Here is a 13,087-nt window from a genome sequence, read left to right on the forward strand (position 1 = left end):
GGGGGAGAAGGGGGGAGAGAAGGGTGAGGGGGAAAGGGGGAGGAGGGAGGAGAGAAGGGAGAGGGGGGGGCAGAAGGGGGAAACGGAAAAGGTTGGAGGGGGGAGGGGGGAAAGGGGGGGAGGGGAGGGTGAAGAAGGGGAGGAGGCGGGAAAGGAAGAAGGAGAAAGGGCAAAGGCAAGAAAAGGGGGAAAGGGAAAGGCAAGGAAAGGGGAAAAGGGTAAAGGCGGGGGAAGGGAAAGGAAGGGAAGGTGAAAGGCAGGGAAATGGGGAAGGCAAAGGAAGGGAAAAGGAAGGAGGCAAGGAGGAAAGAGGCAGGAGGCAAGGGGGAAGCATGCAAGATGCAAAAAGGAGAAGGAGGCAAGAGGGTGAAAGAGGAAGGAGGCAAGAGGGAAAAAGAGGAAGGAGGCAAGAGGGGAAAAGAGAAAGGAGGCAAGAGGGGGAAAGAGGAAGGAGGCAAGAGGGGGAAAGAGGAAGGAGTCAAGAGGGAAAAGGGGGGAGGAGTCAAGAGAGAAAAGGAGGGGAGGCAAGCGAGAGAAAAGGGGAGGCAAGCGAAAGAAAAGGGGGGGGCAAGAGAGAAAAGGGGGGGCAAGAGAGAAAAGGGGGGGGCAAAAGAGAAAAAGGGAAGGAAGCAAGAGGGAAGTAGGCAAGGGGGAAGGAGGCAAGGGGAAAAGAAAAAAGATGCAAGAGGGGGAAGGAGGCAAGAAAGGCAAGAGAGGGAAGGAGGCAAGAAAGGCAAGAGAGGGAAGGAGGCAAGAAAGGCAAGAGGGGGGAGGAGGCAAGAAAGGCAAGAGGGGGAAGGAGGCAAGAAAGGCAAGAGGGGGAAGGAGGCAAGAAAGGCAAGAGGGGGAAGGAGGCAAGAAAGGCAAGAGGGGGAAGGTGGCAAGAAAGGCAAGAGGGGGAAGGAGGCAAGAAAGGCAAGAGGGGGAAGTTGGCAAGAGGGGGAAGGAGGCAAGAAAGGCAAGAGGGGGAAGGAGGCAAGAAAGGCAAGAGGGGGAAGGAGGCAAGAAAGGCAAGAGGGGGAAGGAGGCAAGAACGGCAAGAGCAGGAAGGAGGCACGGAAGGCAAGAGCGGGAAGGAGGCAAGAAAGGAAAGGGGAGGATGTATTAGCAAAGGAAGAGGACGAATGGGCAAAGGAAGAGGAAAGGGAGGAATGAAGAGGAGGTGAGGGAAGGGGGAGAAGGCAAGGAGGAAGGGGGGGGAAGAGGAGGAAAGGGGTGGGGGAGAGAAGGGAAGGGGTGGGGGAGAGGAGGGAAGGGAAAGGGAGGAAAGCGGAGGAAAGCGGAGGAAAGCAGAGGGAAGCGGAGGGAAGAGAAAGGAAGGGATGGGAAGGGAAGGGGACGGAAGGGAAGAGGAAGGTAGGAAAAAGAAGAGAAAGGAAGCAGAAGGAAGGAGAATGAAAGAGAAGGAAGCAAGGAAGGAGAAGAAAAAGGCTCAAAGAAAAAGAAAATAAAAAATAAAGAGCAAGAAAGAAAGAGAAGGAGTAAAAAAGAAAGAAAATGAAGATAGATAGATAAAGTGTGTATATGTTAGTTTAAAACAGTATTTTGTCAATGAAGCTAAACATTCTCGTCTGGTCCGTTGTGATATTTACAGTAAACAACACTCTCACATGTTGCTGCTCTGCTTTTTCTTTATGTGATACTCTCGAGCCCTTGTGTTGTTTTGGAAAAAAAAAAACAGAAGTAAATTAAAATAAGATTTTAGGGATTTTGGTTATTATATGGCACAATTATGTGATGGAGAGAGGAGGGGGTTGGGAGTGGCATTCAAATCTGATTTTAATCAGTTGTGTGGTTTTGGAATCAGTCGCCTGGGTAATCACGCTGTGGAGAGAGAAAGCGGGAGCTGCTGTAATTTCACTCATTTTGAACTAGTCAGTCAGTACACAGAGAAGCCAATGGCTAGTAATAGAGCATCTGGCATCCATCAAATACATCACTGTTGACAGCAATGAGAAAAACAAGTGTCATCCATAGGTGCATCACTAGAGGTGTCACCAGTAGAAGGAGGGAACTCTTTATTCCATTCCTTTCTGGAGATGTTACATACAAAATATTGTTTAGAGACATCCAAACACATATACCAAAAGCAGAACTAAATCTGATAAATAAAGCTCATCATCAAGAATTATGTACTGAAAGGGCAGTATGACTAAAATCTTCACATATATCAACTGCAGTATAAAGTATTTCCCCACAAGAAGATATTATCTATAAACAGTAGGCAGAAAAAAAATAAAGGCACTACTGAAAGAGTAGTGGATGCTTGGAGCAGATTTCCAGTATATGTGGCGGAAAGGTCAACCATAAATCATGATTCAATAGCTCTACTGATGACCTCAAGCCCTAGGGGGCCAAGGCATAGCTATGCAGTCATTTATCTGGGCAAGCCGCTCTGACTACTCTTGCAAGACTGTCTGACAGCTTTTAATTGGCACCATCTATACCACTAAGCCCTCAGAAACAAAAGTCCCAGAAGTCCCTTCCTTTTTATGCTCCTGATTGGGGATGGTGGCACATATTGGAAATTCTCATTGTAAGCATGTGATCATTCTCTTGATTCTGAGGTTGTCTAGACTTATAGAGTGAATTTTTCAATGTGTAGTCAAAAACACTGATCCCGCGCTATATGTCAACAGAAATAAGAATAGCATACTTGAATAGGAAGGCATGGATGCACTACACGGGCCCCTGGAACATGGATTTCAATTTTGTGTTGTGGATCTGTAAGAGGTAAGAGAATAAAAACCAACTGCAAAGTTTAAGAGTATCATGTGAGAAGTAGAAACTCAGTTTCCATGTCTCTCTAAGGCTGGGTTCACACAGGGCGGATTCCCGTCGGAAATCTCGCGGTTTGGCCGCAGCAAAAACCGCGAGATTTCCGCCGGAAGAACCGCCGCGGTTTAAGCCGCGGCGGCTTTGAAGCGGCCCTGCCATAGAGGAGAGCGCAGCCGCAGCGGAATGAAAAAAAGAATAGACATGCTGCATACTCTGAAACCGCGGCTGCGGCCGCGGCAGCCGCGGTTTCAGCCGGATTTACCGCAGTGGATTAGCCATCCTGTGTGGACGAGGTTTCTGAGAAATCTCGTCCACATGGCTGGCTAATCCCAAGATTAGCGGCCGCGGGCGGATCTGCTGCGGCAAAGCCGCGGCAAAACTGCCCTGTGTGAACCTAGCCTAAGTCCTCTAGGACTGCTGCTATGCCTGATGTAATGAAAACGTATTTGAAGCCGCCTCCTTCTGCTACGATAGGGGCAGATCATCCAGGAAGCCATCCACTGTTATCTGTAGGAGATTCGGGTACCGATCCACATTGAAAGTCCCTAGAATGAATATAGGTCCAACGAGGCGATCGTGCTAAATTCCAACCCATGTGTTAACGCTGAAATTTGCATTGCCATCTGATTGGGTCATGCTCTTCCTAGTAATTTGCATTGCATCTGCACTAAATCACTAACACAGTCCCACAATGATAGCGTCAGCCCCGGATTGCACTGTCGAACGCCTCTACGCACGTATCATAACAGAAGGAGGCCACTTCGAGCACGCTTTCCTTACATAGCAGCGGTCCCATGGGACTTAGAGACACGGAAAGCGGATTTCTGCTTCTCACATGATACTCTTCAACTTTGCAATTGGGTTTTTATTCCCTCTTCTACAGCACCACAACTCAAAATTAAAATCCATATTCCGAAGCCGCCAGTGGCCCGTGTATCATAACATCGTGTAGCGCATCCATGCCTTCCTATTATAAGTATGCTATTATTTTTTCAATATAGGACACCAGTGATGAGATCTAGTGCTGGATCTGTCTTTTGGACTACACCTTGTATAAGCATAACTGCAATAAGCACAACTATTGCCTAAAGTGGGGACACTGTTAGGGAGGCTTTTGATACATAAGGTTGGGTGCCAAGATTATGCCAACTCTGCATCTTTGTCTTGGCCAGGGTATATGAAATACAGGGCTAAGGCAACAAACTGAATCTTTGCTTCTGGTGAAGGAAATCCTAGTCAGACGTAGATAAGTGGATGTTTCACCCGCACAGATAATCAATAAGACATCTACCAATCCTCAAACTGCTTATGTGTTGTACCACACACATCAAGTTGCTCCTTTTCAAGCCATATATTACTCAGTCCTTGCCCATTTATCAAATCTAGCTGAAAATAATCTCCCAGTGTTTAACCAACTGGATTCTGGTAAATGAAATCTGCACAATAATACTAATGGGTAGAAAAGACGAGATCTGTGTTCTTCTGCTGTCACTCCTCTCTTCTTCTATAAGATTCTGCAGCAGCTCCAGTCCAAAAGCAAAACCATTTCCTATCCTCGTGCATACAGTTAGCTTATAGAGCAGGCTGCTCCTGAGAGGCTTACATCTTTAGCAATGCCCACATTGCAGTGTAGGGAGGCTCTTGGCACTGTAGTGGTTAAGTTTAGCTGGCTGTGACAAATCCTGTGCAATGCCTAGGCTGGAAGAGGTTAACTGTGGATGGGAAGATTCATTTCACAGGAGCTGGGTCTGCCTTGCTGTGACATCACACAGCTTGGAGCAGCAACAGCAGCAACAGCAGCAGCAGGGCAGGCAGAGTGGCAGACCAGCCTACTTTAATAGCTTGGTCATGTGACTGGGAACAGTAGTAAGACAGGTGCCTTCAGCTGAGCCTCAGTAAGGGGCTAGTTGCCTGCATGAGTGTTAGCTCTGTGTGTGCCTGTGGATTGTACTTCCAAAGCTTTACTGCCGTCATTCAGGGACTGAATGGCGTGGGACATGTGCAACCAGGACTCTGTATGGAGTGACATAGAGGTGAGCATGCACAGAAACCCTCTCTGTGGCTACATTCTTCTATTCTCTTTTGCATGCATTTGTATTTTTTTTAATTTTTTTTGCAATTATTTTAATATATTATTTTATTTGCTTTTGGAATGGACTTGTAGCCCCTTCAATCAAACATTGCATTGCGTGTAAGGAACAAGTCTTAACATTATCTGGAGGCTATTTTAAGGCTTTTTACTTGTATGATGCTAGAGCCAGAGATTAGCTGCTGTCATCGGTGCCTCTTGCAGTTGGAAACTATTTGCATGTGTCTTTGGCTCTCTCCCTCTCTCCAGTCACATGCAATATGTATGCTCAAAGATATTGATATGAATCAGTGTCTGAAGTCTTTCCAGTGGCCTGCTTGGAAGCCAGCCATGGCTATTTATATAACAATTAACTTAAAATAATCTCACTTATTGCTGCCTGCATTCTTCTATTCTGCTTTTCCATTATGGATTATCCTATGCTTTGGCTATTATTGCATAATTGTCGGGATGCGACTTTCTTTCTCTGTACTCTTAAGATGCTACTGATGGTTATGACTATGTTGTTGCTATCATTATTACTATTCTAGCTACCTGTACTGGCCAGAATAGATCCGTTTATCACTATTCTGCATGATGATGATGATGATGATGATGATGGGCTGTGTATTTCCATTTGTGATCATACGATGAATACTAGAGAAGAGCAAGTGTATGGGATGGTGCTGTGCAAGATGTTGCTGCATGTGTAAAAATAGCTAGCCATACATCAATTCTACAGCTTCTGCTGGCTACAATTCATATAGAGGGGTGGGGGATTAGAAAGCAAGCAGTTCTGGACTAGTCCCTGGAGTGTGATGTAGAAGATACAGTTCTGCATGTTTTGTAGTCTACAATTTGTAACATTGTTATTTCTGTAGGGTGTATAGGAAAGTTTGTAACTAAATAAACATGAATTGTGTAGATATACATGTTTAGAGATGCAATTGTGTGTTTGCATAAACACATATGTACATGTATTTGTATACATGTACATGCATTTGGATTGGTACTACTTTATATATTTGCATTTTGCATGCTCCAATGATACTATTAATATTAATGCATGCAAAGCTCATTGCATTTGTAATAGACCAACAGAACTATAAGCGAATCAGTTCCTGACTGCAAAGTCGTAATTGTTTTTGAGTAGCCAGAGAGTCCTGTGGCTTGCTGTTGAGCTGATAGCATGGGTCTCAGCTGCTGTATCCTCATTTTTCCATCATGCATTATTCCTGATGCTGCCTAGGAGCTGATTGAGGAGCAGCTAGCATGGAAATACCGAAGATTTATTTTTGTAAACCAATGATTGCTAGTAACATATCAACAGTTATTGATCTTATGATCACCATGGTTTGGGCAGGAATATCCTATTATTGTATGCATAAATGGATTAACTCTTGGTCCTGTCTGAGTCATAATTTGCTGCTGGGTTCATGCATCTCCTTTGCACACTGTGGGCTTTTTTTTTCTTCTTGCATGAAGCTAATTTGTGAAGCTTGGTAAACTGGAAAAAAAAGCTGATTAAAAGGAAAAAAAAAACTTGCTGGAAAATACAATCTGTTTGCTGCTCCCAGATCAGGACAGACCGATGCTCATATTAATAAAGACCCACGTAGCTCAAGTCCCAGATGTTTCACATTTTAATGAGGACGATGTGCGAGGAGATGGCGAAGATTGATAGATCTGTTCTTACAGGACACATTGCAACAAGTTTACCATCCCTTGCTGCTCTTCCTGCAGCTGACTACAGTTCCCAAATTTAAAAAAAAAAATAGTCTGATGTTGAATTGACCCCCTTAGATTGGCGTTTTAAGATGTCTGATTATACCTGTCACTTAATCTTCTGTTCAGTTTGAGTCCAATGAAACAACATTCCACAATCACCATTGACTCTTGCAGTGACTGGTGGTCATTTGTAGGCCCTTTCTTCTAACCTTATAAGCAATCTTTTGGGATGTAGCATTGACATGTAGGCCTTGTGGAGATAGGAAGTGGATGGAGTAAAGAACTGATAAGCACCTGTTAGAGATGTGTGAGAAAGTGACAGGAATGTAACTGTGACAGGAGAGGACAGTTAGGCGTGTGAAGCCTGGAACCCACTGAAAGGTCACATCTGACCTAGTAATGGGCCATGGATTACTTGATTTTCTGTGGTCAACATTCTCTCTGAAGCTTCAAAGATGAACTCATGAATATGGGAATTAGAGCAGAGAGTAACAATTCCTTTTCCACAGGTTATTGTATAGCAAGACCCTGATTCTTCAGGTTCCAAAAAGTTTGAACCAGAACATTTGTACCAATTTGATTCTTTTTGTAGACACATTGAGACTTGTAAATGTCTTAGATATAAAATAAGCATAACAATGTAATTGGTTACACTATGACTGTGTACTTTCAAGAAATGTCTTTCCGTGAAAAATGTAATTGGCCAAGAATTAAAAAAAAAAGACAACTGTGCCTCTGCTGACCCTTCTGTGTGAGGCTTTATGGAATGTGGCCGGGAGCCATATCCTGGAGAGACATTTTGATTGCCACAGGTATGGTTATAAGATTGCTCAATCTGGAAGGCTTCCAAACTTTTTAAAGGGAATCTGTCAGCACGAATGTACTGTCCAAACTGTAGAAATCCTGTTACACAGCGGGAGGAGCTGAGCAGATTGATATATAGTTCTGTGGGGAAAGATTCAGTATAACATGTATTTTATTCATTTACATCTCTGCACATTCTGAGCTGAACAGTCCAATGGGCGGAGCTATCAGTGATTGACAGCTATGTATGACTGTAACTAGAGGGGTAGCTGTCAATCACGGATAGGACCGCCCATTGGACTGTTCAGCTCAGAATGAGCAGGGATGTAAATGAATAAAGTACACGTTAAACTGAATATTTCCCCATAAAACTATATATCAATCTGCTCAGCTCCTTCCGCTCTATAACATAGTTTGGACAACATGTTCCAGGTAAGAGACTCCCTTTAAGCATAGTGCAAACTTGATGGGCACCCAAAATATGGTTGATTTCATGATACCAGTGCTGATTGTAGGTCCTCTAGTAACACAGATTGTGTTCAAGACGATTTTCACATAATGATTTTGCTTATGTTTCTTCCAGTGCGCTGCTCTGGTTGGAGAAGACCAGCCCCTTTGCCCCGATCTTCCGGAGCTGGATCTTTCCGAACTTGATGTAAATGATTTGGATGCAGACAGCTTTTTGGGTGGATTAAAGTGGTACAGTGACCAATCAGAAAACATTTCCAATCAATACAGCAACGAGTCATCGAACATATTTGAGGTACTGTACCTTGCTTGTCGGTCAAGTGATGTTTTCCGTCATGTGTTTTTGGATAACTCTTGTGAAATGTCTATACATTCAGATGCAATGAGACCTGACAAACATGTGCAAGGTTTGGTTTTGCAATATTTGCAAAGTAAGCCAGATATATCCGAAGTGATTGGGGAATTTTCAAAAATGCATCTCTGCAGGTACTAGAGGAAGACATACAAGCTTGAAGGTTATAAATAATGCTATGTTCCCTCTGGCGGCTACGTTTCTATGGGTAGGCCCCGTAAGACTAAGGAAATTAAACGTAGGCTTCTACAAATATGCTGAATATTTGGCTTAAGTAGAATCTCTGGCTGAAAGTTTCAAATGAAAGCTTTAGTGAAATTGGTGAAGTAATTGTTTCAAGTCTTGTAACGGGTTTTAAGTGGCACTTGTAAGCACTTATACGCTTTATATTGGCCCAGTGCCACATGGGTAACCGGAGTGCTGCATGCTGCATCATTAATATGAGGAACACCGGAACACCTCTCTATAGACATATCAAATACAACTTATTTACGTCTAACCCTCATTATTATGGATTAGCGGGTAATACATTTACTAGCACACTATCATTTACATCAATTAGCGATTCTGTTACTGGAATTAAGTAGATGACACCAGGAGTCAGGTGCTCAATTCACACAATTTGTTACTGGTGTTTAACATCTTGGTTTGTTCTTTATTGATGGCCACAAACATGATTTAGTAGAACGTTGCAACGGATTCTTAATTGTAGCATTTTCTTCTAAAAAAATTTAGACCATCGTGTTTGCTACCTATGTAAGAACTTTCTACAAGAAACTCCCAATGGGACAGCCATTTGTAGGCTGCACCAACATTCGACCTATCATGGCAGGTTCATTGAAACATCTGATTGCACATTTATGTTCCGACCCCAATAAGTACAATAATTTCTCCGACAACATGGCTACCTTCACAGCACCTGATGCTAAACCCCCATTATATAGATTACTGCCAGAAATTGCCTTTATTGATTTATGTCTCTGGTTTACAAGTTGAGGGAAGAGGATCCTCTTTAGAGACAGTGACAAATAAGGACTACTTTCATGTCTAAAATGGAATGCCTCAGAAGACAGCTGCATCAATTGTTGTCCTTGAACTTCACCAGTGCTTCCTTTGTCAGTGTAACATTACACTGACATGAAAAAACCCAAGTACACAACGAGGAGAGTGGCCCAGCCACGTGCCTTCTTAGGTTACAGCTGTTAGTTGATGGAAAAGCCTTAATTGAAATGGACAACATGTCTGGATTTAACTCTTTTGTCTCTGGTAGATTGTTTAGATCCATCCCAAATAGGATCTTATGTTGTTTGCATAGTGTAGCATCCTCAGAAGGAGAGAGCACATCGGTCTTGATGAAGTGGAATGTTGTATATAAATGTAATATTGGCTTGTTGGGTTGGTGCAAGATTAAGGAGACCAATGCATTATATAGTTCTTCTTGAGTCATATCCTATTTGTGTGATCTACAAAGAGCGAGAGTAACCAGGTGTCTATGGCTTTATATGGAAAACAGTAAGGAAAGTCATCCATTTACATCAATATAGGTTGTGGGCTGAAATGTTTGGATAAAATATCAACTGAACCAAGGAAAAGTTGTCCTTAAACCGGTTGTCCCAAAATTTAGGTTAAGTGTCACTAAGTGTTAATCATTGAGGGTCAAATTGTTCAGAATTCCACCGATCTCGAGAACAGGAGATCCATGTTCCTCGTATGAGTAGAGCAGTGATTGAGCATGCGAGTTGCTTCATTCATCTCTAAGGAATGGCTGTAGATAGCCAACATCACCATCAGTAACTAATTTCATCTTTAGGAGCCCAATTCTACAAGTCTGCTGTGCAAAATTGCCTTTCTCCAGAGGGGAGGAAGCGTTATCTCTAGTGCCACCTATAGGTCAACATTGGCTTACAGCATTAGCCATCAATAGGTGGCGCTAGAAAGGCAATTTTTTTTTTTTTTGCTTCTCAGAGCAGGGCTATTTGGCATACTGCTTTCCCACAAAGCCGGTATTACTATTAGTTATCTCCCCAGAGTACGATTCAGAAAGATTTTTTGTGTGTAAATGCAATATGTAGGACAGATGCTATTAAAGTAACTCTCCAGGCCTGGACAAGCGAAGATGCAGAACCGCTTTTCTGTCTACCTGATACACATGTGCATTAGTATGCATTGCTAGTCTCACTCACATGGGCGTATTTTGCCTGTGTAATATGCAGTGCTACAATTTGAATGGGTCATTCAAAGAAAATAAGCATGTCCAATTCTGGTGCACAAAATACCCCATTATAGGCTATCAGTGCTTACATTATGCAGTAAATATGCATGTTACATGTGTATTTGCTGCATACGGCATATTATGGGCATAACATATACGCACATAATACGCAGACAACATATGTCAGTGTGGGTAAGCCCTAAGACCCTACATGCTGTTTCTACTGGCCAGTTCTGCTCACATAGGCAGCACTGGTCAATCAAAGCAGGTGTAGTGTCTTAGGGCTCCTGTCCATGGGTGTGATTCCGCCGGCCGTAAATCGCCGGTGAATCACGCCGTCTGAAGCTTTCCATAGCGTTGCTATGGAAAGTGCAGGCCCCCTGTCCATGAGCAGAGAATCGTTGCGATTCTCCACTCGCAGCCGGCAATTCGAAGCATGCTGCGAATGCCGCGATTCTCCGTAGTCAGCCTGTCAGATAGGCTGACAGCGGAGATCTGTCTCCTGGCTCCTGGTCCCGTGGCGGAGATCCGCCACGGGTTACCACAACACTCATGGACAGGCAGCCTTAGACTAATGATGCATACTAATGCACGGTCTGCACCAGGTAGTCAGAGACGCTGCTGTGGCCAACTTTGTTTCTCCCAGCCGGAGGGTCTATTTAAAACTGGTATAGGCATATGTCTTTCTAATAACCAGATCCCTGTAGTGCAAGCATAGATAGTATGCCCGTACGTTATCTTACTTCTGTCCTAGAAAAAGCAGAAAATTGGGCATATTGCGGAATAATTAATTTAGTAGATCTTTGACCTGATTCTTATTGAATCTGGTTGGATCACCCATCAGGGTCCAAAAGAAACTTTTATTCTTTTTTTGCATCTTTGTCATAGGGCTACTTCTGTTTCTTCCAACCAACAAGTAGTTTTAGACCATAACTCCCTCCTCTGGTAGTTCCTGATATAAATCTTTTTCTTCCAGCACACTAACTATATAGCACCGACTTTCTATCCTGAAATATATTCCTATAGCCGGAGTCACGTGACTAAACTATTAAATTATGCCTAATGGTGTAGACTGGAACACAGTGAAATAATGTATTGCTCCATACTTTAAGGAACAGCATGCCTCCCAGAGTTCAGACAGTGTAGACTTGTCTTAGAAGGTCTTGTGACTTCTTAAAACTAGAGGCTGGAAGGGTTTAGATTACACTGTTTCCTAAACTTGGCATTGCATGACATGTGAATATGAACAGACATGTAAAATGTCTTTTTAATCTCTCCATAAGCCAAACCCTGCAATTGGAAATCTACTGATTAATTATACTACAAAGTAGCAGTGGGCTTGTATCACGCTGCCAATGATTTTCCTCTGCGCACGCTGCCCACTCAGGTTTCCCCTGTCATTATGTTCAGTCACATGCTCGGAGGAACGCATGTCATGGAGCGGCCTGCGTCTTCCTGATCGGTTTATGTGACTCTAGATGTAGCTAGCAGGAGGCTGGTTCTTTCCAGAGTCTAGGGAATAAAATACGTTTCAGTGGGTGTGCGGCCGGCTGACTTGGCTGACTGCATTACAAGAACTTTAAAAAAAAAGTAATAAAGTCACAAGACTCCGACTTACAGGTATGACAACAGGTATATTGTCTCCACAATAACCCTTGTGCCTGCTTCTGTGCAAGGACACCCAGGTTTAGCAATACACAAAGGCTACCTTTGTTGCAGGTCTGGTTTAGGGAACTAATGGAGAATTGGCACCCGCTTTTTCAGAACTTTGCATCATAGCACCCTTGACTTGGGCTTTTGTGTAAGGGCTCTATGTAAAGCCAGGTTGCTACAATCAGCTCTGTGTGAATGAAGCAATGACGTGCCACCAGGGATTGTCACACTTCTTTCCCATGGCAAGGTTAGCATTCTTACTGCGCACATTCATGTCTTTATGACTATGTACCAACACCCACTTATTGGCTTTAGTAGTATAATATACCTTTGTAATAGAGGACCGTTACTGTTTATTACACTGCAGTTACCTGCATATAGAGCTGCAAAAACAAGCCCCCCTATCCTGCCCCCGTGGCCCTCAACTGAGGTTAGAGCACTACATGTGCTCTATTAGTAATAGTCTCCTTCGTTATGGACTAATCCTCATATATGTAGCAGCAAGCAGACAAGAACCAATCATTGCTTCTCTTATGTCAGAAAGTAAATTCGTACTGGTAGATCTTACTATTTTTTCTTGGGTATGGTGCATTGTAGATACCAGAAGCTTCTGGAACATTGCAGAGGTAGCAGCCGCCAGGGGCCCAGGGCAACGCAATGGTAGGAGCAGTGGCAGGCGGGGCCGGGGCAACACAGCAGTAGTGGCGGGGCGATGCGGCACGAAGCAGGGGTAGTAGCGGCGTGACGCAGCGGTAGAAGCAGCGTCACGCGGGGCCACGCAGCGGTAGAAGCAGCGTCACGCGGGGCCACGCAGCGGTAGAAGCAGCGTCACGCGGGGCCACGCAGCGGTAGAAGCAGCGTCACGCGGGGCCACGCAGCGGTAGAAGCAGCGTCACGCGGGGCCACGCAGCGGTAGAAGCAGCGTCACGTGGGGCCACGCAGCGGTAGAAGCAGCGTCACGCGGGGCCACGCAGCGGCAGAAGCAGCGTCGCGCGGGGCCACGCAGCGGCAGAAGCAGCGTCGC

The 13,087-nt window shown here is 44.2% G+C and overlaps 2 protein-coding genes across 2 annotated transcripts in view; both read left to right on the top strand.

Annotated features, from left to right (window-relative positions):
* The first annotated feature begins 264 nt into the window (after positions 1–264).
* Positions 265–1,155, top strand: LOC136573516 (octapeptide-repeat protein T2-like). The gene has a single exon (XM_066574793.1). The coding sequence runs from the start codon at positions 265–267 to the stop codon at positions 1,153–1,155; it is 891 nt and encodes a 296-aa protein (XP_066430890.1).
* A 3,513-nt stretch (positions 1,156–4,668) lies between these two features.
* Positions 4,669–13,087, top strand: part of PPARGC1A (PPARG coactivator 1 alpha) — a 130,210-nt gene continuing 121,791 nt past the window's right edge. Inside the window, exons 1-2 of the mRNA XM_066573229.1 lie at positions 4,669–4,811; positions 7,962–8,141. Of these exons, the coding sequence (XP_066429326.1) occupies positions 4,764–4,811; positions 7,962–8,141 (228 nt within the window). The 5' untranslated portion in view covers positions 4,669–4,763. The remainder of the gene's footprint in view (positions 4,812–7,961; positions 8,142–13,087) is intronic.

Source organism: Eleutherodactylus coqui, chromosome 7 (assembly GCF_035609145.1).
Source record: "Eleutherodactylus coqui strain aEleCoq1 chromosome 7, aEleCoq1.hap1, whole genome shotgun sequence".
NCBI lineage: Eukaryota > Metazoa > Chordata > Amphibia > Anura > Eleutherodactylidae > Eleutherodactylus > Eleutherodactylus coqui.

Bases quoted from the DNA above. Each gene is read 5' to 3' on its own strand.
- LOC136573516 (XM_066574793.1), top strand. From the start codon at position 265: ATGGGGAAGGCAAAGGAAGGGAAAAGGAAGGAGGCAAGGAGGAAAGAG.